The sequence below is a fragment of the Corvus cornix genome, chromosome 2 (genome assembly GCF_000738735.6).
Source record: "Corvus cornix cornix isolate S_Up_H32 chromosome 2, ASM73873v5, whole genome shotgun sequence".
Classification (NCBI taxonomy): domain Eukaryota; kingdom Metazoa; phylum Chordata; class Aves; order Passeriformes; family Corvidae; genus Corvus; species Corvus cornix.
The window spans coordinates 119,109,576-119,133,267 of record NC_046333.1 but is presented as its reverse complement, the minus strand read 5'-3'; the positions used below and the strand labels follow the sequence as shown (position 1 = coordinate 119,133,267).

Below are 23,692 nucleotides of genomic sequence, written 5' to 3'. Positions count from 1 at the left end.
TCACAGTCTTCCCTGCACTGCTGCAAGCCCTCTCACACATCACTCAGGAGCTATGAGGAAAGTGGGGTAATAAGACCATGTTGGCTTAGAAACAAGCTTGTGTGAGACACTGCAGACCCTGCTCAGAGCCAAGGTGAGGAATAAAAAGGAGGAGAGGAAACTGGCAGGTTGTACAGCTCTTGTGAAAGCTTGAGGACCCTAGCCTGCTTCTATGTTGCATTTGCTATACCCGGATTTCCTCAAGGGACAAAACTATCTGCCTAAAGAGACCTAATTTAAATTTAATTTAAATTATTAAAAACATAACATAACCTGGGCCAGTTCTCACTGGCATCAATCTTTTGAAGAAAGGCAGCTCTGTCTTATCCAGATCTCAGCCCTAGCACCAAAAAATATATATATTATTTGGATCAAAATTCTTCCTTCTTTACATTTATGGTCACATTATTTTAAGAGGTTTCTGTGTCTTTAAAGAGTATGTTAAACCTAAAAATGGAGACACTGTGATAAAATCCACCCCAGAGTGCATCTGAAGGGTTTGAGTTTAATAAGTGCCTCTTACATTTTCCATCAAATGATTGAATTTAGCTCCTGTTTCTTTGAACCTCTTGTTCTCACTGAAAGCTGTGCTGACATGCTTTAAAAGCATACAAATAGCTGCTGCTGTGACTAGCTACACAACATATTCTGTTCTGTAATACACATTTCAGTTCATGAATGCCTGAGCAAAAAGTGGTATTGAAGAGCTAAATCTCTGGTATTATTATTTATTTTTCCATGTGTTCCTTCATGCTACACAAGATCTGATTTTTTGGCACGTTGCCAAAAGCATCTGAGGCTGGAGCTAGGTATAAGTAAAATTGAAGTGTAGAGCATCTCTAAGGAGATACTCAGAACTGGACTGTGGCCAACCTCATACATTAAGTGGGTTTAACTTTGTTATTTTATTAAGGAAATGGATTTCAGATTTATCACTTACTTCACCTCAATAGCATATGACCACCTGTTCTGTCCCAACTCCTCATTATGATGGGAGACACTCAGGTGCATGACCCCAGCAGTTTCTTGTCTAGGCAAGATAAAACCAGCAGGTTTTCTGTAAAGTTCTCCATTTTAAGGGGAGGGATATAACTGATGCTGCAACTGAGGCAGTGGAGAAGGAGGACTGAGAGGCAAAGATGATGGGATGCAAAAATGGAAGAACACACATTACACGTGGAATGGGTATTGGGCAGAAGTTATTTCTATAGCCAGCACTACCTCTTGAAGAGATCAAAGGGCAAGAAACCCAGGTGAAGACATTGGTGTAGTATGGTCTGGAGCCGGAAGACATAATGGTCATGGGAGAACACTTGGGAAAAAGCTCCACGTGGGATTGGGACAGGCTGGAGGGGAGTGCCTTAGCTGGGGAGGGCACAGGGAAAGCACACGGCCACGGCGTTGAAGAGGTGGGAACGATCAGCTAGTGGAGTCGAGAAGGAGAAAAAAGAGCAGTTGTTGCCTCCTCGGAAACAATGGGAAAGCAATGGAGAGGAGCACGGGCCGGACCGGGGGAGCGGGTGCCGGCAGCGCGGAGCCAGGGCCGGGGCGAGCAGCGCGGGCAGGGGAGAAGGAGCGGGCGGAGCGCTGCCCGGGCGACGCTCCCTGCCCCGGCAGATGCTCCCGGGCGGCCCCGGCGGCTTCCCCGCCACCCCCGGGGGCTTTGCGCCCCCTCTCCCGCTGGCGGGGTCCCTGACAGCGCCGGTGCCAGCGCTGCCGTGGGTCCCTCCCGGCAGTGGCACCTGCTCCGCCTCTTCCCCGCGGGCTCGGCTCGGTCGCGGAGCAAAGACGGGGACCCACGCAAAACACGCGTCCCGCGGAGCCTCCTGCGCCGACCCGCCACTGTCGCCCCGTGCGGGGCGGGCTCGGAGGCGGCGGAGGCCGGGGGGCCGGGAAAGAGCGGGGATAGAGGAGATCGCTCGGGATAGCAGTCCCGACCCCGCTCGGGTCGGGTCCCTTCCCGCGGGCCGGCCCGTGAGTGGAAAGTTTCCCCGGAGTGACCTCTCATAGTACGCGCCCGCTAGGAAATCTCATTCAAGTATTTTTGTCAATGGGGTGGGGGGGGCATCCTGCTCCCCGGCCCCCGGCCCGGCTGACGTCACTGCAGAGGCGATAAATATCTGTTGATATAATTGGACGTGAGATTTGGGGTTGCGATAGCGAAACTCGGCCCATCGCCGCTCCGACGGGCCCCCATGATTTATTCAGCAGTAGATCGGGGCACGCAATCGGGCTGTCAGGAGAGCGTCAGCTTATTAGGCAAGTTCTGCGTGATTCCAGGAGAGGGTCTAAGCTATAAAAATCCCGCGCCCCGGCTCTGATTACTACCAAATCTGATCCCAAGTTCGCCAGGAGCCGGCTCCGAGGGAGAGCGAGAGGAAGGGACGCCGGGCACCGCCGAGTCCCCGCCGCCGCCCGCCCTGCCCCACCGCCGCCACCGCCGCCCCAGGTAGGTGCGGGGCCGCGCCCGGGTGCGCAGCGGGATGCGCTGCCCTGCGCTGAGCGGGGCTGAGCGCGGTGTCCCCGCGGGATACGGGGAACTGTCCTGGCCGGACAAGGAGTGGGGAAGTGGGGAACGGGCGCTCGAACCCCCGCAGCTCGTGGGGAGAGCCGCCCCGCCAAAGGCCCCCACGTTCCCCCTCGCCCCGGGTGGGTGAAGAGGCGCGGGTCGAGAACACGCGTGGACTCTCCGCAGGGGCTCAGCCCAGCCTGGTCCCCGGGAGCCGCTGCCGGCGCAGCCCGGAGCCGCCCCACGGGGGCTGTTCCGCGGGCTTGTTCTGCGGGGAGCGGCCGGCCTCGACGGCGCGGGTGGACGGGCCGGGGTGAGCGTGGCCGGGGGTGGTGTGCGGAACGCGGAGCGGCGCGGAGGGGCGCGGAGCGGCGCGTTTCAGCACCGGGACAGCGGCGGCGGGGACGCCCCCTCCCCGGCTGCTCGCTGCCTTCCCCGCCGCCGCGGCTCGGCTTTGTAACCCAAACCCCGTCTCCCGTCTTGCCCCGCAGGTTTGGGCCCCGATCATGAAGATCCGCTGCTGGTCTCCACGGGAATCCTGCTGGTCGCCCTCCTGCCCTGCCAGGAGTGCAGAGCTCTCAGCAAGAGCCCGGCACCCGCCCCCGGGGCTCTGCACCAGCCAGATTTCTTCCAGCAACAACAGCAGCAGCAGCAGCAAACTCTGCCCGTCCTGCTCCGCATGGGAGAAGAGTATTTCCTGCGCCTGGGCAACCTTCACAAGAGACCCGTTGGCTCTTTCTCCGCCTCCTCCAGCAGCACCAGCCACCTACACCCCGAAGCCTCCGCCAGCAACTTTTTCCGGGCGGCGGTTCAACAGCTGCAGCAGCTGCCGAGCGCTCGCCGGGAAGCCGAGAGGAGGGCGAAGCCGAGGGTGAGGCCGTGGAGAGGGAGAAGCGATCCGAGGAGCCCCCTATTTCTCTGGATCTGACTTTCCACCTCCTGCGAGAAGTCTTGGAGATGGCCCGAGCCGAGCAGTTAGCGCAGCAAGCTCACAGCAACAGGAAACTGATGGAGATAATCGGGAAGTGAAACGGCCCCTCCCCGCCTTGCCAAAGAGATTCCGCAGTTAGCACAAGAATAATTACACCGTCCGATGTACCATAGTGCTGCTCTGATGTCATCTCTTTATTTTTATATAGCTTTAAACCTAGAAGGGTGTACTCCGAACAGCCTCTGTCCCTTGACTAGCATGCACAACCGTGTACCAAGTGCAGAAACACGAGTGTCGTTCGTAACCTCCCCTACCTTTATTTATTTCTCCATTTCCCAGTTATTCTAGTGCCATCGCTACGTAGGGATGTGTGAGCATTGGAAGAAATGGTGCCAAGAAGACAGAAAACTTTTCTGCTGGGGGCAGGGAGGTGGGAGGGGGAATCTCTGTAAGCTACTTTCAATCCACTTTTTTTCCTGTAAACATTTTCACAATAAAACATCTTTTCAGCGCTCGGTCGATTTGGTTGTGTAAGAGAATGTTTAATATTTATATTTTTAATAAAAGCTGCAAAGTAAAGATGACTTGATAGACTTTCTTGCCTAGACGCCTGAGGGCTGCTCCTCCTCCCTCAGCGCTTACCAGGGCGGGGAGGGCACCCGCGGCCGTGGACACGCAGAGCCGCGGGGAGCCCTGTATCTCCCCAGGGATGTTCCCCCCCCCTGCCCCGGGGAGCCCGGTCTCGCGGGCTCTCCCACAGGCGCGCCTCGACGCCGCCGGCCCTGCACGGGGGCTGCCCCACGCCGCCGCCCTCGGCGCAGGCTGCTCCCGGGAACGGGCTGTCGAGGTCAAATCGGTGCCCCCCAGCGCTGCCGAATCCCACCTCAGCAGCCCCCCGAAGGGGCTTCCTGGCTCCTGCCGCTGTGGCCGGGATCGGGCAGCCTCCTCCCGCCGGGGAGCGGCAATGGGGAAGCGGTGAGGCGCTCCGGCATCTCTTTTGCGTTTTCGTTCTGGCTCTGCGTATCCTCCCCGCACCCCAAAAGGGCAGGTTTCTCCCTGCATCGGCTTCCCCCGTCCCGACGGCGGTGCCCAAGCGGGGTCCCCCCCAGGGGCTCTAGGGAGGCGGCAGTGGGTGTGGAAAAACTTCCCGGGAGGAGCTGGGGGAAATCTCCAGGACGACTGAGAGAAAATAGTAAATCCCTCACCCCGAACCAAAATCCCAGGGAAAAGCTGCTCCAGCAGCCGGAGGCGATGCGGTGGCGGTGCTGGGAGGCGCTCGTTCTGGGCTGTGGGAGTTCCAAAGCTTTGCGCGGAGCTTGCCTGTGCAGCCCTAGAAAACTCTCGCAGGAGAGTTTTCCAGGGAACGTTCTCCAGGGAAAACAGATACCAGTGAGGGTTGATGTCACTCGGGCCGGTAGCGACGGGTGTCCAGGATAGGGGCTGACCCCACACAGCCTGCTAACCAGTCTGCACTGCCAGCTCACCAGTCCTGCTGGGGCACAGCGCAGCCTTATGGCCCCACGCAGGCTCCTGCCAAAACAGTGCGTTGAGGGCCTGGCTCGGGGATTTGGGAAAGATCCACACGTAACCCTAGTGCAGAGCTTGACACCTGGTCCCCTATGGCACCAAGCACTCCCGGCAGCCTGCCAGTCTCTCTTAAACACTACTGAGTGTTGACACCCTGCTCCCAGTGACAAAAATCACAGAGTGTCGCCTTCAGTACAACTTGTAAATCTTCTTTTAAGACACAAATTTGATTTCATTTGATGGCTCAACATCTGCAATGCACACGGAACAGGACAGACAGCATCTGCCTTTTCTATAGCACAGCACAGGGGCTTCAGATTAAACCTTGAGTGAGTACCTGTGACCACCTAATCACACTCTGGTTTCATGTAAGAACATGTCCCCTTTTGTACACACACTGATGGCTGAGAAGACACAGACACAGGTTACGGCTGGACAGACTGGGCAGCACTTCAGCAACTGCCCGAGAGCCCTACTCAGAGCTGTGTGGGGGTCTTGGCCAGTGCTTTTGATGTGTGCATCTTCCTCATTCCTGCCACTGGGAATCTTCCTTACAAATAACATGTTTCTGTAAGTGTCATCTGTTGTGGTTTAGTAGGAAGAGCAAGTGCAAAGGAAGAAATGGCAGCTTCCTTCTTCCCTCCCGTGTTCAGCCTCCGCAGCCTGGGAGGCACCAGTACTGTTAGACACAACCCTGACTCGGGGCTGCCAAGGACATGATAGTGTCACTGAAGTCACCAGCACCGACAAGCAGGGATGCAGGAGGATACTGAGGAGAAGCACTCTTTTGGCAAAGGATGCTACTAGAGAATATCATACCAGCATTTTAGCTAAGAACATTGGTGAAGTGTTTACACCTACATGGGGATGTGCCATCAAGTGAGTTACAAAACACTAGCAGTGCTCAGCCTAAAGCTGTAGTGATGCTTCTTTCCCCTTGGAAGCAAGAAATTATTGGAAAACACTCTGACTACAATACATATAGTAATCTGTCCCCATGCTCCCCTCCCTCTCAGGTCTGTCATCTCAAGGGTACGATGTGGAGGTTAGCTGAGTTCCTAGGAATGAAACCTGCTTGGATGTCCCTTTCCAGGCCAGTTTCTTTGCTGACTGCAGCCAGGCTGCCTGTGCTCACGGTCTTTCCGAGGAGAAGCACACCAGAAGCCAGCCAGAGTGAGTCATCATTCATTCAGTGAGTTCAACCAGGAGAAGGAGAAGACATGACGAGCCGGCTCGTCACCCCTCTCACTGCTCACGGGAGCTTCCTCCACTCGTCCTTGAGGGTATGGTTCAGAACCAGTCTGCAAAGGAAGGAAAGGTTGATAAATGGAAGAAGAAAATATGCATTGCATTAAGATCCGTAAGATTTCACAACATGCAGGGAAACAGAATGAAGTGGGAAAGAAGGCAAAAGGCAGGGAGCATGGAAATTTGGGAAGCTAAGACGGACTTTTAACGCCAAAGAAGCCAGAGGGATTTTTGCCATGATCAGTGGCTGAGTAGGATTATGCTGGGTGAGCGTGTTGCATCTGTGGAAAGGGTTTAGTCCTGAATTGACCTCTGGAATATTATTGCACCGAAGGTGATAAATGCCGGTTCAGAAGGGATCCTGAGCCAGCTTGGCTTGTGTAGCTGGGCCTCCAGATTGATGTGAACCAGAGCCAAATGCTATTGCCAGTGCATTGCCACTCAAAATGATACTTGTTCTGCTGTTATGAAATCTGCCTTGGAAGTGTTTTCTTTTTTTTTTTTCTTTAAAGTCTTCTAATATTTATTTCACTTCAATTTAACTCAGATGAGGAACAGGAAATAAATAATACAGAGATATAAACTTCCGTTTATATCCCTCTTTTGTTTGCATAGGTATCCTACACTTAGAGTAGAAAAAGGAATCTGGACATGATATACTGTAGCTGCTAATAAAAGGAATTTCTAAAATTAGTTGAATATTTAACAGACCAGTGTAATAGGCAGAAATATTTTACTAGTTCCAGATCCCTTTGGCAAAGAATGAAGACTGCTTTGTGATAGTATCAGAAATCCTATTAAAGATAAAGTATATAAAAATGGGTGATTTGCTAGCTAAGGAAAGCCTCGTGTCTTCATCATTAAAACCACAATTTAACTTGCAATATACAGGATATTTTTGCCCTCTATGCTCCTAGATGCACACGCATTATTGTACATTCTTAAAATTAAACCAGTCTTGATGCCAGTCTTCTTTGTGCAGGGTTTTAGCTTACTTTGGAAACTTCAGCATGATCTCAGGTGAACTATTTGATGTCAACATACTACTCAATAGAGGGAAAATGACAAAGTAGTATACTCTGAATTTTAACATCTCGATCATTTGTAGAATTGTCCTAAAGCAGAAAGTTACCAAAGCAGTGTTGCTAATAGACACATCCAGCAACAAACATCGAAGCAGGGTTGCCTGTGAGGAACTGAAGCATGGGATGGATGATTTTCCTAAGCATTTTTGTAAGTACTTACTGTTAAATTGTACTACAGGAATAAGTAAGAACTAGTGGTGTGCTAAGCATAAATTGGCTGTTGGGCTTCATTCCAGTTACTACCTATTTAAGTGTCACCAACAAACAAGACAGCATGAAGGTATGAAGAGAAATAGATCCCAATTTCTTTATTTATATCTAATTAGAGTTCACAGTACCATTTTAATCAAGATCCTTGGTTGCTCTAAATTGAAACAGCCCTATTTATTTCAGTGAAATATTACCTGAGAAATTGCTTTACTATTTGAAATGTGGACCAATCTTTGACTTAGATTCTTTGCTACTCACTGCAACATACAGGACCCAGAAAAAAATTTTATGGAGAGGGATCTTGCAGACAAAAATAGCTTTTGCTTGCTAACTTTATAATGTACTTTATTGAGTGCACAAGCATGGTGAAAATCATGGGAGAAACAGCTGCCTACTTGAATGCAAAAGTCCATTTCCAGCAATGCTGGTGAGAAGGGCTGTCTCCTAGGCTTATGCAAAAGTATGGTAAAGAATTGGGCCCAGGGGGCCAGATCTTCAGCTGAAAGGCAGGTAGCTAATTGAGTCCTGATTATAGAAGATCTGCCTCTCAGCCCTGGAAAGTGCTGATTGCAAATCTTTCAACCTGATTACAAAAGTCAGGTATCAGCAGTAAATACACAGCCAGACTTTCTGAGTTATAAGGCATTTGGCACTCTCTTGATCTTGGTAGATGCAGGAGCGTAGGTGGTTTATTAGCCTTTTGTGATGCTGAAAATTTTGCCTTTATTTTTGGAAGGGCAGTCAGAGTGCCTGGACTAGCTTAGAGTAATTTTGAAACTGGTTGTGCAATTTTGTGCACCAAGCCCTCAGCAGTGTGTGTAAGCAGGCATGGGAAAACCCTCCTCACTTCTCACCCTGTAAAGGACTAGGACTGGCAAGAGGTTTAAAACACAATTCCTGCTTTTTTTTTTTCTTTTTTTTCTTTAACCCACACTGGTACCTTGTAATTTCTCTTCCGATGCAAGGCAGGCTTCCTTCAGCACTTCCACCTGCTCTTCCAACCAGCCACTATCCAGAAATTTACATTAAATCAAGATTAACTTTGAAGCAAAGAACTACCTACGAGTTTAAAGTTATGCTGGGTGCTTCATAGGATTTGGAGCCAATATATAAGTAGAAAGAAAGCACAATGTAATGAGTTAGACTGGCAAGCTGACTACATTACCCTGTTAACCAGTGCTGCTGGTACTGCACTTCAAGCACAACAATCTTTGTCTGCATCACTGCCAAAACTGTATTTCATAATGTGTTAACTCCTTCATATTTTGTTGTGATGACATCTTTCTGTGTCAGCAAAACAATGCTGGAACTCCAACGCATTCCCACTGGGTTTGGCTGGATGAAGCATTTGCTCCTTGCACCTTGCTGGACTCAGCAGGCTGCCAGTCTGCAATACCTTGATGTGCCTTTCCACGACCAATCATTTTCCATCACACCCAGCCAGGAGTGAAGCAAGCACAAAACTGACAGTAGGGCCATTACTTGGCTCTTAGGCTTGTGTTTTCACACCTGTGACACTTCAGTGTTTGTCTCTGAATCATACAGTGACTGAGGTATGCTCTCTTCATGTAAGACAAGAAACCATCAAAAGGCGCCAGCAACAACTTTGTCCAGGTTATTAAATCCATTCTTCCCTTCCAACAGCAGCCCACACAACTCAGAGTTATACAGTGTGCTGGAATTGTCTGAGACAAAGATTTCAGCTGTAGATTTTACAGAAAAAGACCTGTTTGGAACCAGGCTGTGATTGTGAAAGACAGAATGCAGAAGCAGGTCTACTCAGTGTCACTGGGATTCAGGCATCTGACCGCTCTGTAGGTCCTCATAATCTCATGCTGGATTATCTTGATTTCCCTGTTACTGCAACCCTACTCTGCTGCCAGAGGAAAGCTCTGTGCTGAGCATGGCACAACCCTTGCCACATGCCTGTAAGACAGTCCAGATTCAACACTTTATTGTGTTTGTCCATTGCTATTAGGTAACTGTTGTCAAGCTTCTACCTGAGCTTTATCTTTGCCTTGGAGATCTCACGGATAGGGCTCGGTTTTCACATTACCTAAAATAACAAGTCCCAACCCTTTGGGTCCCTAAAAGTAATAAGGAATAACTAAAGTGTTTACCTCAGATTACATTAATTACATTAGGCCAATGCTGAGAGAGTGCTGAATACTTACACTTTGATTTATGTTTTCCCCTGTGGTGTTGAGTGACATCAGATGGTGCTTTCAATAAGCACCAGGAATTTTCACCAGGCCAGCTCATGAAGTGGGGAGGGAAGCACACTGTGCATGACTGATGGCTGGTTTTGTTTTTCCCATAAGCAAAGTCCAGGCTGGAGTTTACATGCCAATTATTTGGAGGTGCTGAGTAACCACAACTCCCACTGAGCAGCCATTCAGCACTCCTCAGCATCTGGCACACTAGAATTTGCATGAATAAGTAGTATAAGGATCTCAGAGTTGAGCCTGATGAGTCGTTTCAAAGTTGCAGATATTCAGCATCTTTCATTTGCTTCCTTAAGCAGGGCTCTGCTTAAATCTGTATAAAGTTCTTGTAAAAAGGTGTGGACACAAGGAAAGAGGTCAATGGGATGGTTTATCATAACATTTTCATTTATTAGGTCCCAGAAGTTATTCTACTTATGCTGGGGAAAAATAGGCAGTCTAGGCCCTTTAGGTATTTGAAATACAATGAAGTCTACACATTGTTTTCTGCTTTACCAGCACGAATCTCCATAGCTTTTAGGTACCAAGGCTGGGATCTATACTGATAAACTTTAGTCATCCAGAAACCAGATATCCACTCAAGCAAACTCTATTCATCCCCTCTAATGGGAGTGATTAGAGAAAGGCACAACCAGAGGGTGATTTGTGCCATCCTCAAAGAAGTGGATTGCCCTCTGGAGGTACCTGTTTCTTTCTACTGACTCTAGAGACACTCCGGGTGACTGGGTTAGACTAGATCTGGCTTTTAAGCAATTACACGAGAAAGATTCCAGCCAACTATTTCAGGATATCAGAAAACTCCTGGATAGGAATTCAGAACTTTGCACTATTACTTTTACAAGATCACAAACTCTTAAATTTAGGAAGTGGGGAGGAAAGGTGAAGGGCTGAATGGCTTCATAATCTACTTTAACGCAGATGGATGAAGCGGTTACAATTTATATGAATGTTTTCTGGAGCAATAATGCTAACCAAAGCAGGTTCTGCCCCTTGGGTCCCCATTTACCTCTTCCTGCTTTGGTTCCATGGTTCACTGCCCATTTGCATTGCTACAGCTCTTTGAAGGGCTGTGCTAAGAATGGGAATGTCACTGGAATGACACTAATTTTTTTGTTGGTTTTTTTGAGGTGAAGGAAGATATTTTTAAACCTGGATCATTTGAATGATTTGATTTCAGCACAGCTCAACAAACAGCTGCCTCAGCACAAATGCCCTGTAAGTGGTGGCATCTGGGCAGCAATAAGAAGCAGGGCCATTTGGCCAGAAACTCCTGAATCACCTTTGCTTCCAGAGGAAAAAATTGATCCCCACCCTTAGAGGCACACGAACTACCCAGTGCCTTCACTGCCTCCTCTTGATCCGGCAGGAGAGCAAGGGTGTGAATTTGTTAGGAAGTGTGGGTCTTGGAGAGAGAAGCTGTGAAAATACAGGTTCCTTGCTTCTAGGGTTTCTGTAGCCTCAGAAAATGAGCAAGAAATTAAATTTAATTCCCATTTTTAGCTGGCTTGTTTAGAAACAACCCCCAGTGTTGACAAGAACAGGCATGATTAAAAAATGCTAGCTGGTTGCAAAGCAATCACAGAATCTGTAGGCTATGTTTGTCTGCCTCAAATGTCAAGTGTTACACTTCTGGCACTCAACACTTCCAGGCAGCGGAAACAAAGGGAGCACAACAGGTTATTTTTAAATGGTTTAAACTTTAGTTCAAGCATTTTGTTTTCATATTTTTATGCAGTCTAGCTCCTTCAGCATAACACCTGGCAGCTGTCACGTATATCACAACAATATTGTGTCAAAGCTAAGAGGCTGCTTATTTTGCATGGATCTTTTTTATCAGTGGGAATCAACAGAGCATTCTCCAAAATAATTGCTACAATTACCTGCCACAGAAATACATAAGGTAGCAGACAAAATTATATGCACAGACAAGCTCCATCAGTCACAGAACGAGATATATCACTCTCTTAATAGTGGTCAGTAATGAACTTTAAAAGTCCATAGGGAAGAAATGCCTTTCTTCAATAGATCATCATTATACTACAATTAACATTATGCAGATAATGCCTAATGCAGAGTCTCTTACATAACGATCTCAAAGACATCAAATATATTTCAGAGGAAAACAGCACAACTGGCTTATTTTGGTATAGGTTCCACACACCTCCGATGGGACATGGAGGTCCAGACACTTGAACCTGTGGTGGAAACTGCATTAGAGTATGGTGTGGGAAAGCAGCTTTCTTCTCAATATTACTTGGGACAAATGAAATACAGTTCCCTTATGTAAGTCACCTATTTTTTTCATGACTCGAAGAAAAGGCAGAAATAACATACTTGTGTAATATTTGACTGATTGCTGCACATCATTGGTCCAACTTTTTGTTGAGAGTAATTAACTACACATTTGCATAAAACCTAGTCCTGCCACTGTCCTGGAAAATGAAGGAAACCCAAGAGGAGAGTCTTAAAAACACGTGAATGTTAGGGCTGCATGATCAGACAGTCTGTCCTGCATCTATCCACATCATTCTTCATTCCTCTTGGAGTGAAGGTTTTTTGGGTCCTCCTGATCAATCAGCCTTCTACCCTTCTGCTCGCTCCCAGCCCTGCTGGAGAACTGTCTAGCAAAGGAAGGATCATATTGAGAGGCTGCAGGAGTAAGTGCTGGTCACGTGGTACCCGCTGGTCACCAGTGCCACTCATGGCTACCAGTTCTTCCCTCTTCCTCCTACTGCTGCTTTGTCAGACAAATAGATATGACTTCAGATTAACAAGTTAAATGTGAAGTAAAGACCTTCCAAGAACTTCTCCATGGCAGTAACCAATCTAATCCATGTTCTAGAAAATTTGGTATTAGCTTTCAGGGAGAAGTGGCAAAAATAGTAATGGTTTAATGTCCTGTCTGTCTCTGTCAGGCAGTCTTTCCTTTGACTAATATGGACTTTTGTATATCAAAGCTTTTTCTTCCTCTGCAAATGGCACTTTTGTAAATCTAATGAATGACACAGAGTGATAGTTCAGACTGTGATTCACACTGGAGCTCCATTCATGGGATCAGATAACAGAGCCAGCATAGCTTTGAGGTGTGTAGACATGCACATCCCATGCTTGGAGGCTCATCCTGTGCCGCTCACATTGTGAGTGAATGACTGACTTGGGCTCTTGTAAGTGTGCAGGGGGTGAGAGTGGTGTACGTGAGCTGTGGGCACAGCACAGCTCCTCTGAGAGACAAATCCAGTGGAGGTGCAGGACAAAAAGCTGGATTGTCAGCTAAAGCAACCTGGTGCCATTCCTTAAAGCCACCACATAACAGAAAAAGAAAGTCTCGGCCACAGTTACAACATTTTTTCTCTCATCAGCTGTTGCTGCTACCACTTTTCCTTTGTGTGCTCATTTTTCCATGTCTCCAGTTGCCTGAATCTTCTCCTTACTGCAACCACAGCAACTGAAGCTATTATCCAAGCTACAACTCTGCTCCAAAACTCCAAGATTGCTCAGTGAGTAGCCCCGTGACTTCCCAGATGGATGTCTGTCACGTCAAATCTCACACTGTAATCTCTGCTTGCCTGTTAGCAATGCCTGCCTGCTTGCACAGCACTCAGCCAAGTGATGGGCAAGATATTAATTCAATCTTTCTTCTGTCCATCTCACACTGTTCCCAGGTGAAGTTCAAGGAAGCTGTGATAAATTCTGCTTTTAGAGCTTTGGATTCAATTACAGTTATTGACCAGGTATTGACAGGGTATTGAGTACAGATTGCGGTCACTGTCACCAGAAGCAAGCTTGGAACTGACCTGCATTTTGGCAGGCACCAGCTCAATTTTTTAAAAAATAAAATTATTTATTTTATCAAATTAAATTTTGAAATTCTGCATAAATATAAAAATGAATTTATTTTAAAAACAAATCTTTGCCAGACGTTGAAGAGGCTCATCAGCACTGATGGGGGAAATGACAGCTGTATTTTCTGGGTAAGGCATTTTGTAATAGAATAAGTCATACAGCAAGTGTTTCATCATGAACAAAAACCACTTCTGTGTACAGAAGTGCTGAGCCAGGAGTGCTCTGAGTGACTGATCTGTATTTCAATCACCACCTTCAGTGGCTGAGATAGACTCAGGCAGATTTTATAGGGTGCTCTCTAAATTGAAAAGGGCGATGAGAAATTCAGATCACTTATCCTTCAGGATTATGAGATCCCCATTCTCTGCTCAGTCAAAGGCATGATGTCTGTGTTGGACATCTGTAGCATGGTTTGAACATCGCAGCACCTCTTGGCTGGCAGCCAGGGATAACAGGCTTTTTAGTCACCGGTCTCTTACTTAATGACCTGAAGATTATTGCAAAGATGCCAGGAATACATATCACCTGGAAAGAGATATAAGACTGAATCATCATCATTTGATATGTCTGTCTCCCTTTTTTCCATTTAATTTTGGCTGCACATGCAGCCCCCCTGGTCTTTATCTCCGTTTTAAATGTGTGGTAGGTGGGCACCGCAGGGTGCTGCAGTCCAGCCCCTCATCTGCTCACAAGCCTGGAAGGCCTGCAAGTGGAATGATACACTATCCAAACATAGGGGCTCAGGCCCAGTTAACTAATTACCACCACTGGGATTTTCAGTCAGATAGGCTGGCATTTAAATATTGATCCATCTCTAATGGTTACAGGACTACCAGTGCTGCTTTCCAGAGGGGAGTGAATGGCTACCCTGAAAGCCTGGGCTGTCTCAAAGCAGTAAGATAACTAACCAAATATTCCACAAACAGATGGTTTGTGTAGTTATGACATACATCTATTGTAATGTGATGTAAACCAGCAACAGTTCATCCGTGATTAAGAAATATTTTTTGTTTACATTCTATTTTCCTTTCCAAACACCTTAACAATGAGCAGAATGAGTGATGCTTGAAGGAGGAGGTTGAATGGAGGTAAAAGTCAGTATTTAAATGAGCTAGTAACAGAAAGACAACGTCTAGGTGAGCCTGGCTTTGTATTAATTTCAACAGGAAAAATAATTTTGTCCAAACTGTCATTGTGGAGATCCTTTTACTAGTAATAGACTGAAAAAAAAGAAATATCCATAAATCAGATAGTATCTATGACTCACCAGACAAACAGCAGAGCAGACTATTTGAGGTAAAACTTCAGGTGAAGTATTTGCCACTCATATTAATTATGAGAAACTATTGTCTGAAAGCTGGTCTTAATGCATTGCCCTCACGACTCATCACTGCTGCCTCTGAATCACCCAGATAATTCTCAGAATTAAGGGAGACAGAGGTGTTAAAAAAGGAACAATCAAGACTTTCCTGATTTCCTCTGCATGTATTGCCAAACCAAGGGGAAAAAATGCACCTGAAGCACAAAGTCAAGATACAAAATGGAAATTTACAGGCAAAATTTGCCACCAACTGAACATCAGCCAGTGGCCACTGACGTAGCTGCTATCACTGAGTCCCAACTCTCTGACTACAGAGAAGCAAAGGCAGAATTTCTTGACTGTTAACTGAGTTTCTTACATCTAGTGTTTGCCCTATAGTTCAGGTACAGGCTGAATGCCTTTTTTTCCCCCAGGTGAAATTTAAGGGATGTTTAGGAAGAAGATTGAAACAGAGCTTGATTTGGGCTTCTGCACCAGCTGATTCAATGGTCTCCTACAAAAAGCTCAGCTTCATGAAGAATAGATGACCCATTTTCATTCAGTCAAACCTTGCAGATCTTTTAATGGTACAGAAATAAACCTATCAATTTTCCATCTAAGGAAAGGTAAAATACAGGTATATCAAGACCTAGATTGCAAATATCAAGCTGATTTTTGCTGTCTACATTTCTGGATCCTTCATTAGCACTAAACACGCTTGTTGCAGGGAGCAGTGAGCCTTTGGAGCAGCAGCTGGTGTCTTGGAAGAGAGCTACCTGGGCCATGCCTGTGGCTGATGCTAACTTCCTGTTCTGCCCTGCGGGAAACTGAGGGAAGGCTGAGTCGGATGCGCCAGAGGGAATGAAGACCCTTTCTTAGCACCATTCCTTCAAGATCCAGTCTTGAAAGACTGCCTTCTCTTGAGCAAGAAATCCCTCTTGGAACAGCTGGCTTAAAGTGGGTACTTGTCTTCCTTACCTGAGCAGATTGGCAACACTGAGTTTCCAATTTGGTGAAGAGAAAATTATTCATTTGTGTTCTGGTGCAATGCCTGTGCAAACATTCCAGAGCAGTACTGTGCTAAAATGTGGGACCATGCCTTTTATACCCTGATGGAAAAGTGGAGGTATGTGGGCAAAGAGGACAGTGTAATCTCTTGGCCTTCCTTTGGTTTTCAAGGATCTTATTTTGTCCATGTTGTCTGCATATGGACATGAAAACCAATCAGCTAAAACTTAGCTAAATACTGACCTCTCTGATACGATTTAAAGCTGTCTTGTGGAAAAAAATTTGAAGGATCACCAGCTGAAATTAAAGTATTCAGCAGCAGGGCAAAGTGAACTACAGTACATGAATACAGAGAGGACTATCCTTATGGTAATTCTGGCAGATGGCATAAGGTTGCAAGCAAATAATAGAAAATTTTAAAACTAACGATACAAGATTAGCATAGGCCATTCCATTAGTATTTCTCCTCCCAAACAGTTCAGTCCTGATTATATTTTATATCCTAATGGAATTAAAGCACTGTACTTACTGGCTGCAAAGGGAAATTAGATCAGGCTACTGTTTGTGGATGATTAACTCGCACTTCCTTTTGGACTAAATGTATGCACTGGAGTCCTCTGGAGCCACAGACTGACTCTTTTCTTGTGGGGAATTTGAGCAATGGAATACAGGGTCCAGTACTTCATCTTAGGTGAAATAAACTGGGTAACTGCAGACACAGACAAACCAAGACTTTGATGAACTCTCACAAATTTATATGGTTTCACTGTATGAGAGATGTTGCCAACAAAACATGATTAGGGAAAGTTGTGGGACTCCAAGACCTGTTTCTCCCATGCACTTGAAAGGCCTGCTTGCTAATGTCTGTGTCACCCTCCACTAATACATCCCTCCCCATGGTGACAAGGCAGTTCATTGACACTATTCCTGCTCCCCGTGTTGTAATCATTTGCTGCTGGTTGTCATCTCCAGAGGCTCAGATGCCCCCAGCTTTAGACACCGAACAGAGGCAGTTGGGTTGGGAACAATGTCACCTCACACTCAGCAGGCAGGTGGAAGAGGTGCCAAGTGAGAAGCAGCAGCAGCTGCTGAACTCTCTCTTGCTGGAGATGCCTCTCGTTCTCCGTCAGAGGCAGAAGCTGCCCGTGGTGACCACACTTCTGACTTAGGCACTCCCCGAAGAAGGATGAGGCTCTCTAATGCAGAGTTATCTATTTTGTTCATGCTGAATCATCTTCTTCTGTCCCTTCTTACAGTAAGCAATCTGTATACCTGTGGGCTGCAACTCCTGTTGCCTTATCCCTGCTGCTACACCTTCCTGCACTCTGCAGGAAATTTATAGATGCACCAATACAATTTCTTAGAGTGAAACAACCGTTAAATAAAGGAAATATTTAGAATTAATAGGGGAACTTATCTCTTTTTGCTGCTGAAAAACAAGGAAATCCCTATTGGGGAATTCTATTAAAACAGCCTGAAAATAAATTATATGCTGCTCTTATTATGACAGTCATGCAGATTTATACTATTATTGTAAATAATTATATGGTTATTCAGAGTAATTTTGTTATTTGACTTTCAGGGGCTTATCACACAAAGGAACAAGGGCAGTGACCTGAGATCTCCCATGAAAGATAAAGACACATAAACTGTCTAACCAGCCAGTTCACTATGCATGGAGAATAAAACCATTTTTATGCAAATAGAATCTGAGACCAAAATGTCTTTTTCCTTCACCTCCTTTCTACTTCATTATTAAATAAATCATAAAGATGTCACTGGAGACCACATAGAGTAGAAATAAGAGCTTTCTGCATTTGTCTATTTTTAATTTCAAAAGGTATTCTGAATTAAAAACAAAAAGAGAAGGGGAAAAAAGCACAGTGCTCTTCAGATGCCTGATTTCCCAGGAGTACAAACAACCTCTATGTCTTATTGTAATAATACAACAAATTTTCAAAAACAAACACAAATAAATGAAAATTAAACCATGATCCATAAACTTAATTGAGATTCACAGTGTCCAGTGCTCTTCAAATTCAAATTACTGCCAGATAGTGAATCTTTTTGCCTAATTTATTCAACTAAAGTGTAGATGATAACTTCTTCCCTCTCCCTTTTTATTCTTTTAATGGAGAGATATTCTTCAGTCATAGTGCTGGAAGTTCTGCACATAAAAGCTGAATAATAATTTGCCATTTTTCATAGATGCTCCATATCATGTACAGTGCTGAGAGTACAGTGCAGGAAGTGAGCAGGGAAAACCAAGCATTTTTGTGTTGAGGAATACATCAAAATTGAATTTGTCTGTCATTTGAGCAAATACCCAAAGGTAACTACAGTTGTTTTGTGTCACAAGTTTTTAGTCTTCAGTAAATAACATTAAACATCCCAGTCGTAATACAGAATTCTCTGTAGGTCAGTCATATCACACTGAAAATTGAACACACATGTATGTCTTACCTAAGAGGAGCATGAATTCAGAGCTGGAAGAACTAAGTCATGGGTCTTGCCTACCAAGAAAGGGGTTACTCCAGAAGAGATGTTGTGGAATAGTTAAGGTTTAGATTACAGAGTTTGTATTTGGGACAACTTCACTTGGTAGTGAAGTTCTTAGTCCTTGATCTTGTGGATATTTCAGCTCTTAATGTGACCTAAGGAAAAAAGCCTTTGTCTAAACCAGTTGGGATTCCTGCAAATGCTGAATTTTAATGGCCATTATTGGTACTCCATGCTCACTGGGAATGTGGGAGGGATAGTTTTGAATGCCTGTGGGGACCTGAAGGGAATGTGGGGTGTGCTGTGTGAGTTGGGGTGTGAGGGGACCCCTTTCCACTATCTCTGTGGGGACCTCTGGGGAGTGGGGCTTGAGCCATCCACCCAAGGGGGCACAGGTGATTTGCTTGCCATAACAATCCTGGCAGCAGGATTATTCAATGGATTTGTTTTCCTGACCTTTACCCATCTGATGGCAATAATTACTCTCCAGCTCTTCCTCCCCTGCTTGTTGGACTGAACAAGCTTGGTGTTCTTCACATCTGTCAACCAACAGGTTCTCCATCCTGCTGGTCATCTGAACAGCAACTGAAATAAGAGCCCATATGTCTGCAAGAGTAAATGTCTCTTTTCATTTTGAACCAGGGAGATGCAATATTTAACCATGCAGGAGTAAGCTGAAGGGTGGCATTTGTGAGGAGGAGGAAATGTTTTAGGCAGCTCATATTGTGAACTAGCATGATGTTTTTGGATGGGAAGAAAGGAAAAAAAATCCTTTAAAGCTATGTATGAACATCACCAGATGCACAATTTGAACTGTTAGTTAATGGTAAAATGAAGTATTTCCTACCCATGAAAGTACAAATCATGTATTGAATCAGATTCCAAAGACGGTGTAGTATGATAAGAAATGCCAAAAGTGTTAGGCAGAATGCTAACTCCTGTGAGAAAATAAGAAGAGTGCTTCACCAGTGTTGTCATCACATGAACTAGTCATTATCACTATGTTCTGTGAAAAAGCTCTGTTTCCACAGCACTTTTCCATGATATACTTTAATTAGAGGAAGGGAGTAAATACAGTCGTGTGAAGAACATCAGCTGGGGTTTAAAAAAAAGTAAGGGAATACAGCATTTCAGAGTGGGTTGTGTAAAACCACATGCAGGAAAAAGACAAAGTTGAAGTTCACAGAGTTGAAAATAATCACTGCCACACAACAGCAGCCTATGTCTTTGTGACATAGACACATCTCAGCTCAGATCCTTAAACCTGACTACAGCATCATCTCACGGCATCGCCCTCACTTGGTCACTCTGCTTTTCCTATTCTTCTGCAATTTACTGCTTCTTGAGCTTTCCTATCCTTTGCCCAGTCTCCAGCCCAGCAGCAATCCCATCCTCAGCTGTTTCCCCTGCTGCATTCTCCCACATCACCAGAACCATGAGCTATTCTTCTTGACAGCCTCCTCCTCCTCCCAAAATGTCAGTGTCACCTGTGATCTGGGAAAATACCAAGATGCAGCACCCCCAAACTCACATGCCAACAGGAACTGACATCTTTCCTATGTGCCTGTTTTTGCTCCTAGTACTCAATGAAGAAAGCTGGGTACCCAACTGCTGTTGTTTTTCAGACAGCTGCCCGCATCAAATGCAAGTTTTGTTCCTTTTCTTGTTGTTGGGGCTGAGGGATGCAGACCACACTTAGGCAAGCTCCCAGGAAGTAAACCTAGTACAGAATTTACCTACCTATGGTGAAGTTAGGCTGCCTGGTCATCAGTGTAACTGATAAGAAGAAACAGCACCAATAAATTTCACTGTGAATTTACTTTTTGCCAGCTCATTTTGAATATACTTAAGAAGACAATGTCATAGTAGATTTGATAATTTTAAAGTACTTTGGTTTTTAATTCCACTCAAATATTCTCCAATTAAAACCCTGACTTGAAAAATAGCCACTGAAATTTGGTGGTCAAATGTTGCTTTTGTTAAGAAAGCCAGAGAAGTCAGCCACCAAACTCAAGTGTCACTGACTGAGACCTGTAGTAGAAGATAAGTGCCCCTTTTATCACATCTCTGTGAACTCCTTCTCCTAACTTTGTGCCTGATTGTTTACCTATTGTCATACAGTCAGTAATTGTTGACTATATAGCTGCTTATGTATGCTATGTAGTCATCTCTAGACTTAAAGGAAAAAGCATGAAATACTTACTACCTCCTTGTGCTTTCTCTCACACACACACAGACACACACACAGATAATCTCCTCTCATTGCACACATACAGGTAATTGCTTTGTTAAAACATGCAGCTGGAACCTGTGAATTATGATGGTTTTATTTATGGAGTGCTGCTCATGGGCTGATCACCAGATACTGGAGCAGGAGTTGGTATAGTGTCCAAATCCTTGCACAGCTCTCTCAATTCTGTTTGCTGTATCTTTGGCCCATGTGGAGTTTGTATACACGTGCTGAAGGAGGATTATTCAAATTCAGGTTATACCAACTCTAATATTGTAACTTTAAGGAAAACATCCTCCTGTACTCAACACATCAGTATCTGTTATCCCATCATGCTGCTGAGTGTCTAACACTGAACTGAAATGTATTATCTTCATGCTCTCTTTTAATCAAGTCTCAAGAATCGTTGGAGCAAACCCTCTGCCACAGATCTGAACCCAGGAAATCACACTGCTTACTGAGAGGCAATCAAACACACAAGAGGGCTCTGGGTGTTTGCATAGCTTCATGTTCACGTGGGGAAGCACTCCAGGTGCAGCCATAGAACTGCAGAAGGCAAAGCCAAGCCACAGCTGCTCAACCAGCCATGGTAGGACAGCACAAACACAGACTTTCAGCAGGTGATGAGAGTAATCTCATGCACAGGATTTCTCTTCCACTAACACATGCAAATATCTGATGTGCAGAGACATCACCATCCTTTCTACAACACCTCCTGTGCGTGAGTAATTTGAGTAACAGCTGGCACAAGCAAGGTACACTGGCAGGTAAGCACAAGCAACCACCAGCATGCTGCTCTGAAGCTATAGAGTCAGCCTGTCACATACTGAAACCATCCATAAATCCAGTGGCTTTGCTGAAATGAAAATTTGTGCTGTTTTCACATCTTTGAAATTATTCTTATTCTTTTGCATGCAGAGGAAAATGAAGTCACATTTTCCTTAACAATTGCTGTTCCCGCCTTGCTGCACGTCACAGCCCTCTGGGGTGACTTCGGAAGCACTGACCTTGGACGTTGCTGCAGTGGCACTGCTTTCCTTACCACTCCCTGGTGCACTCTCCTCGATTGTTGCTGCTTTCGGGGCTTCTGCCTTCTTTGCACTTGTTTCCAGAGAAACAGGAGTCCCTACTTTTCCCAGCCCACTCACTGGGGTTGAGCTCGGACTGCTTGGTTGCCGTGACTGGGACTTATACCAGCTAGGGTAAAACAAGGGATCGATGGTTTCTGCTGTGGCCGGCACTTGAGTGTCAGACTTGGGAGTCTGTTGAGAACCACTTGGTGTCACAACAACATCCTTAATCAGGACAGATAAAGAGAAGAACAAGCAGAGTGCACCACATTACCTTCCTGCTGTAGTCACATTGTGCTGCATGTTGTGTTTGTTACATATCACTGCAAGGCATAGATTTGTCCTACTATATGATCTGAAATAATTGCAATCAAAATGTGAAGCAAAAGCAACTATCCTTTGAATAACACAGACAAGAGAAAGAAAATAAATGAACCAAAAAATAGAACAGGAGGGTAGAACTAGCTGGGAAGGGAGTGCTAACTGAGAAAGGAGTGAGCAAGGGGTTCCTTAATTCAGATAAACCCTCAATTCAATTCAATTCTAAAAACTTAAGAAAATATGCATAAGAGCCTCGTGAACCCGTATCAGCCATGAATGACAGGTGTAGGTACCTTCAAATGGCTGGTTGGATTTTAGGTTAAGAACAACGCGTTTGCCAATGAGTCTGTTGATATGAGCAGTCAGAATAAGTAGAGAAGCATTTGCCCACCAGCCTTGCCATCAATGCTGTAAGCCAAGCACTGTTGCTCTGCCAAGAAGAGGAGCAGCCAGATGAACTGCACCTCTCTACCTGCATCAAGCTCTCGGGGTTCCTACACACACAACCTGCTATCACCACAGCATTTCTGCTTTGCCTTTTTACACCAGAAAGCAAAAACTGAAATACAGGTATCCCCCACACCACAGCACCCACATGCCATGTCTGACTCCATGCCTGACTGTCTCCTAATGGCATTTTACAACTGCTAAAGCAGCATGCTGTACCTTCTCACTTTAGCCTTAGAAATTAGACAATTCATGTTGGTGGGCAGAATTGGTTATGTCTGGTTCTTGTTTGCATAAAACCGTACATCAGTTAGGGAACACAAGTTTAGTTAAGTCAATGCAAATCTTCAAACTTTGATTAAATCAATAAAGCCTGACTTAAGAACATCTTCACATGACTGGTGAAAACTCACACATGTTTTTAGATCTATAAATTTATATTTATAGATTCGTAAGGAATGAATCAATAGTATTTCTTTTCACTTGTTTTATGTGGGGAGCTTGCTACAATCAAAGATCCTTTGTGGGCTTTCTTGTTTTCACATAGGCCTCCTCAAATATATTCACAGCAGCCTTAACCCCCTCAGCAACTTCATTGAGTAGATTGTGTAAGAGGAGAATTTGCTAAGTTAATGGTATGCAAGGCAAACTAAAGTAGCACATGAAATATATTTTTTAATGTACATCTTTTAGAATATGCAGCAATTATGGTCTCATTTTAATCACATTCCCTGAGAAAAGTGTTGGCCTAAAATATTCACACCCTGAGCCTATTTGCTGTTAGGTTGTAAGAGGCAGTTTCCTTTGCTGTTTGGTGTATGATATTCCTGCATCTACCTAGACATATCCAAGGATGATCAAAGCAGAAGGCAGCAAGCGCCATTCACAGAAAACAGATTAGAAGTATAATCTAAAAACTGGTGGTGGAAAGCTTCCTAAATCCAGAGGGAATACCAAATTCTCTTAGTATAAATATTTTAAGATCATCTCATTTATAACAGTTAGTCTGAGTTAAATCACAGCAAGCAGAACATTCATTTTAATGCACTTAACTCCCAAATGGAGTCTTTTTTATTTATAACTTACGTATCCCATAAATATCTTAATTTATCTAGCAGCTAATTTTTTCCTTATCAAGTGATACATGCACAGGTCAAAGTAAAGTTGCATATATGTGTACAAGGGCAATAAATAATTTTG

At 45.2% G+C, this 23,692-nt stretch overlaps 2 protein-coding genes across 4 annotated transcripts in view; one reads left to right on the top strand and one right to left on the bottom strand.

Annotated features, from left to right (window-relative positions):
- The first annotated feature begins 2,234 nt into the window (after positions 1-2,234).
- CRH (corticotropin releasing hormone) lies at positions 2,235-4,058 on the top strand. The gene is given in 4 exon segments (XM_039569610.1): positions 2,235-2,298; positions 2,553-2,861; positions 3,040-3,378; positions 3,381-4,058. Coding segments are annotated over 4 exon segments (909 nt in total). The 3' UTR covers positions 3,578-4,058.
- Positions 4,059-5,194: 1,136 nt separating this feature from the next.
- The window catches only part of TRIM55 (tripartite motif containing 55), a 36,276-nt gene continuing 17,778 nt past the window's right edge, over positions 5,195-23,692 (bottom strand). Inside the window, exons 9-11 of one of the 3 annotated variants that reach the window (XM_019289019.3) lie at positions 21,662-21,949; positions 19,272-19,362; positions 6,215-6,307 (exon numbers count right to left, since the gene is read on the bottom strand). In XM_019289019.3, coding sequence (XP_019144564.2) covers positions 6,297-6,307; positions 19,272-19,362; positions 21,662-21,949 — 390 coding nt within the window. In that variant the 3' untranslated portion in view covers positions 6,215-6,296. Of the gene's footprint in view, positions 6,308-19,271; positions 19,363-21,661; positions 21,950-23,692 lie in introns of all 3 variants that reach the window. The other 2 variants (XM_010405137.4, XM_010405138.4) reach the window with 2 other exon arrangements.